This window comes from Solanum dulcamara, chromosome 7 (genome assembly GCF_947179165.1).
Source record: "Solanum dulcamara chromosome 7, daSolDulc1.2, whole genome shotgun sequence".
Taxonomy (NCBI): domain Eukaryota; kingdom Viridiplantae; phylum Streptophyta; class Magnoliopsida; order Solanales; family Solanaceae; genus Solanum; species Solanum dulcamara.
The window spans coordinates 25060601-25066141 of NC_077243.1; the positions used below are offsets into that span (position 1 = coordinate 25060601).

The window sequence follows — 5541 nt, forward strand, 5'->3', positions numbered from 1 at the left end:
TTTCTTCAAGCTTTTGGACTTTTGTTGCGGAAATCACTGTTGATCGTAGATTTTAGCTTCAATGGAGCTCAGATCTACAAAACAATCTCAAAAAACTTGGACGATTTTGCAAATATGCCTTCGACTTGTAGCTGAAAATCCGGATACCTTCACACAGTAATCACTGTGATATAGCTCTGATACCATGAACAAAGTGGCACAATCAGTGCTTTCAGAGAGCCAAAACAGAAGAAGCAAAGAAAGTGAAGAAGAAGAGAAGACGAGAGAAGAGAAGATGCACAATTTTGATCCTTTTGATTTTGGGGCTACAATGCCCTAACTTCAGCACACTACACAATGATATGTATATATATACATCTAGTTAGCTACTAACTAACTAGTTACTAACTAATTGTTAGTTAGTTAGTTTTAACTAGAATTGGTAAAGGACCAAATTACCCCAACTCCTAACTTCTTATTCTAACCTCCCTAACTACTTTCTTGTATCATAACACCCCCTAAACAAAACTCTTTGATGACTATATTGTAAATGCTATTATGTTATGGTATAAGAAAAGTGATCTTCAATTTATAGAAGTGTAAACTTTTCCTCCAAGATCGAAAGGAATAACCTAATTTATGGAAGAAATCTTTTCCAACAAGGAAACCTTTTCCACAATAAAGGTTTTTTTAAAAGATAAAATTACCTAATATGGCTAGGTCGTTCTATATTTATGAGATACAAAAAAGGTAATTCAAATTATGGTAGAAAATCATATAAGTGAAAAATTCAAGTCAAACCCTAACAGTTTTATCCTTAGTATTAATCACTTATTCTTCAAATTATTTTTCAAGATCTAATATTAAACATCAATTAATATGAATATTGTAGTAAAATAGTCAATGACAGAGTCAAATTTCAATTAAAAGGTATCAAAATACAAATAAGTAAAATCGCTAGACGCCAAGGAGTGTCAATATGTAATATATGTATATATAAAAAAATTACCTAGTTACACAGTTTAATTTTCCAACAAAGTGGTGTCGGTCTACACTCCTTAAGTATATGTGGCTCCGCCACTGAAATTAGTCATGTTAATTATTATTTTTTAATATATTAGTCATGTGTCAAGTTCAAATATGACAAGTAAAAATGAACGGAGGAAGTACTAAATAACTACATCTGTTTTAAGATACTTATTAAGGATAAATTTGTAAAAAAATGAACGGAGAAAGTACTAAATAACTACATCTGTTTCAAGATACTTATTAAGGATAAATTTGTAAAAACACTCTTTATTTTCTGAAAATAAATAGTTTCTTAAGAAATGTGTCCAATCTAAAAACATCACTTACTTAAAAACGGAGAGAATATATGATCTCTCAATTATATTATTCATGATCTATAGTTGCATTTTGGGATGAACTGGTAATGTATTGTAATAAACAATTAGAAATTCCTAGGTAGCTATGGTATGGTGAAGTAAAGTTGTACCTGAGCTACACCACCGTACAAGATTCGTTGGAAGTTACGAAGAGGATACTCATGTGAATGTGGTTTGGAGTAGGGATTACTATAATATCTCAAAATCCCATAATCATTAAGAGGTATGATCTTGATTTGTATCATTTGTTATATTTTGGACTTGACAACTTATTTAAAAAAAATTGACATGATTATTTTATTATATTATCTTTAAAAACAAGTGATTAATATTAAAGATAAAATATGGACAAAAATATTATCTTTTTTTGATATGTTAAAAATAGAAAGTAAAATTAAAAATTTATTTTTAAAATAGTGGATAAGTAAAAGTGACTTGAGGACGTATTTAGATGAGTTTTTCGTTGGGTAAATTATTATTTTTTGGAACTGTGAAAGGTCTGTGTATATCTTATTCTTTTCAGATTTATTTATGAAATTACACTAAATATGTTGTTATTAATAGTTATTGTACATATTTAGATGAATAACTCTTAATTTTAATTAAATTTCACTACAAAAAATTGTCCAAAATCGACAGATAAATAAATAAATAAAAATGGGTCCAAAACATTGATATTAGGCAGGCGCATTTGGTTTGGAAGTTGAAGGAAACTAGTATTGGCATTGAGTGTGTCTCTGCTTACTGCATGCAATTAATACAATACTCGTTATCAGTCGCATAATTGCTTAAAGAATTCGCTCCATTAATTAATTTTATAATCATTGACTTAAAAGTAGAGATATATCAGAAATATTTTTTATATCTTTATAAGATATTGAAAAATAATTTGTATACACTCAAATCTTCTCCATATCTTATATATGAAATAATTACACAGATTATGTTATTATATTAATCGTTGACTTAAAACAAATTGAAAAGTGATTAATTAATCGTAGCCCCTCCATAATCCAAAGGTTAAACATATCTGAATCTCTGAATAGCACATGATGAGTATCTCACTAGACTTTGAAGTAGCCTAGCTAGTGCTTTATTTTAAGAGTACTTAGGGTGGAAAAAGTATAGAAGATTATATTTGACCATTTTTACCGGAGATCACTAGAAAATAATGTAGTATTTCGTAAATAAAGTATATGAAATTTTAGTAGGATCGATCAGTTTCTTCCCTTCAAATCATAAGTAGATATAACAAATTGTTTCCTCAAAAATATATTATTATATTTGATTCATTTTTGAAGATAAATGTGAGCTGCAAAACAAAGAAAGAAGAACAAGGAAGAGAGAGAAGATGTAGAGAAAAGCAGAGAAGAGAGAAGCTAACAGAAGAGAGAAGAAGAAGAGAAAGAGTAAAGTAGATATTTTTTTATTTTCAGCTCTGTTACAACTAATTACACTTAGTGTATATATATACACTTTGTTAGGCTAGTTAACTAAAATCAGTTACTCTTACAACTTTAACAACTAGTTAGTTAGAGGCCTTAAACTGATTTTGGTAAATTGACTAATCTACCATCTTTCTAATTAACTTCTCACAACACTCCCCTTGATCAAACCTTGTTGTAACCTCTCTCTGATGAAGTGACAATCTATTTCTATGTATTTTGCTCTTTCGTGATAGACTAGGTTTGCTGCAATTTGAATTGTAGCCTTGCTGTCACTGTATACTTGTACTGGCAGCTCAACTGCAGCTCATACTTCTTTCAGCATTCCAAGCTACCACACCAACTCTGACACATTGGAGGATATGCTCCTATACTCAGCCTCAGCTGAACTCTTTGATACTGTGGTTTGCTTCTTGGCTTTCCATGAAACCAAGGACTTTCCAATCATAATCATGTACCCTGTTACAGATTTCCTGCTGAGTGGACAAGAAGCCTAATCAGCATCACAAAATGCAATAATTTTGTGACCTGAGTTGCTGGACAGTAGTATTCCTTGTCCAGGTTATTTCTTTAAGTATCTCACCACTCTTAGTACAGCTTCCATATGGAATTTTTTTGGTTGGCTCAGGAACTGACTTAATGTCTGAGTGTTAAAAGCAATATCTGGTCTTGTCATATTGAGATATAAGAGTTTCCCTATAAGTTTTTGATAGTTGACTTGATCTATCAAGGGATCATCCGTTGTTTCTTGCCTTTTCTTCACATGTTGATCATACTCCCTTGATGTTAGTTTGACATTAACATCTATAGGTGTTCCTACTGGTTTAGCTGCTCCTATTCCAACTTCTGTTATAAGCTCAAGGCATATTTCCTTTGATGCATTAGTATCCCTTCTGTGGACCTTGTAAATTCAATTCCCAGAAAGTATTTGAGCTCCCCTAGGTCTTTCATCTTGAAGGCCTTTTGTAGAGCCTCTTTTATGTCTTCTATCAACTTCAAGGAGCTTCCACTAATCAGCATGTCATCCACATACACAAGTATAATTATAATTCCTTCTTCTGATGTGCTGATGAATAGTGAGTGATCATACTGGCTCTGTTTAAATTTAAGAGAGACAAATGCCTCAGTGAGTTTATGATTCCACTGTTTTGGGGCTTGCTTCAGTCCATATAGGGACTTTGTTAGTCTACACACCTTCTCCCCTTGACTGACAAATTCCTGAGGAAGGTGCATATAAATTTCATCATTAAGATCCCCATGAAGAAAAGCATTAAACACATTCATTTGATGAATGTGCCACTGTCTGGAGGTAGCAAGAGCTAGGATAGACCTCACTATAACTATCTTCACAACTGGAGAGAACGTTTTTTGTAGTCAATACCTTCTTGCTGACTGTAACCTTTGGCAACTAATCTGTCCTTAAACCTTTCTACTTCACCTGTGGACTTGTATTTAATTTTATAAACCCACCTGCAACCAATAGGTCTTTTACCTGCAGGTAAGGTAGTGATCTCCCAGGTATGGTTGCTCTCTAATGCTTGGATCTCTGCTTGCATAGCCTCAACCCATCTTGGATCCTTGATGGCATCTGTATAGCTGGTAGGTTCTTTTATAGTAGAAGTAGCAATAATGTAGCACTGATAGGTGGGAAAAAGATGAGAATAGCTCACATAGTTAGACAGGGGATATTGAACATCACTGGTTATATTTAAAGAAACAAAATCCCTCGGCCATGTTGAAGTTTTTTTAGATCTTGTAGATCTTCTAGGAACACTTGGACCCTTAGTAAGAGTTGCTTCTGCAATTGTTGATGCCTTAGAGCCAGTACCATCAGCAGGTATCTGGTCCTCGGGTTGTTCCACAATAGTATGATCACACCCTACATCAAGACTTGGATTCTCATCTGGTATGATAGCTTGATCAGTGTTGTTAAAAAATATAGGAGCCATAGGAGATAAATCTAGAATAGTCACATCTGCCTCTTGCAAACTGTCTACAAACAGCTGTTGTGAATCAGCACCAGCATTATTGGTAAATGAAAAGATATCCTCTCTAAAAATAACATCTCTACTGATAAAGAAGGATTTGTTAAGTAAGTCAAATAAGATATAGCTCTTATGCACCTCAGAGTAGCCCATGTGAACTGTTAATCTTGACCTGGGCATGAGTTTTTCATGTTCAGTGAGGTTCTTAGCAAATGAAAGACATCCAAGAATCTTCAAATGAGATAGCCCTAGTTTGATGCCATATAGTCTTTCATAGGGAGTTTGAAAACCAATTACACTACTAGGAAGTCTGTTAATGAGATAGGTTGCAGCTAGGACACAGTGACCCCAAAACCTGATAGGTATTTTAGCTTGAAGCCTCAGAGCTCTTATCACTTCCAGCAAGTGTTTATGCTTCCTCTCAGCAACACTATTCTGCTGAAGAGTATAAGGATAGGACCTTTGATGAATGATGCCCCATTCTTTGAACATATTACAACACACAAAATTAATAAATTTTGTACCATTATCAAATTTGATAATCTTCACAACTCTGTCAAACTAATTTTTTGCATATTGCATGAACATTTGAAGAGATACACAAACATCTGACTTATGTTTAAGTAAAAATAACAAGGTCATTCTTGAAAAGTTATCCACAATTGTAAGAAAGTATTTATTGCCATCAAAAGTAGTTGTATGATAGGGTCCCCAAAGGTCAACAGTATCAAGTCAAAGCATCTACTG

The 5541-nt window shown here is 33.2% G+C and overlaps 1 protein-coding gene across 1 annotated transcript; it reads right to left on the bottom strand.

Annotated features, from left to right (window-relative positions):
- Positions 1-3140: 3140 nt before the first annotated feature.
- LOC129894637 (secreted RxLR effector protein 161-like) lies at positions 3141-4093 on the bottom strand. The gene is made up of 3 exons (XM_055970314.1): positions 4004-4093; positions 3393-3710; positions 3141-3302 (listed from the first exon to the last, which is right to left on the bottom strand). Exons 1-3 carry the CDS (start codon positions 4091-4093, stop codon positions 3141-3143), a joined length of 570 nt encoding a protein of 189 aa, XP_055826289.1.
- Positions 4094-5541: the final 1448 nt, after the last annotated feature.

What these genes read in the sequence shown, in the direction of transcription:
- LOC129894637 (XM_055970314.1), bottom strand. Translation starts at nt 4,093, where the DNA reads ATGAATGTGTTTAATGCTTTTCTTCATGGGGATCTTAATGATGAAATT. An exon ending in TTGTCAGTCAAGGGGAGAAG is followed by an intron (nt 3,711 to 4,003) that starts GTGTGTAGACTA and finishes TGAATTTACAAG; the next exon opens with GTCCACAGAAGGGATACTAA. An exon ending in TGGAAGCTGTACTAAGAGTG is followed by an intron (nt 3,303 to 3,392) that starts GTGAGATACTTA and finishes GATGCTGATTAG; the next exon opens with GCTTCTTGTCCACTCAGCAG.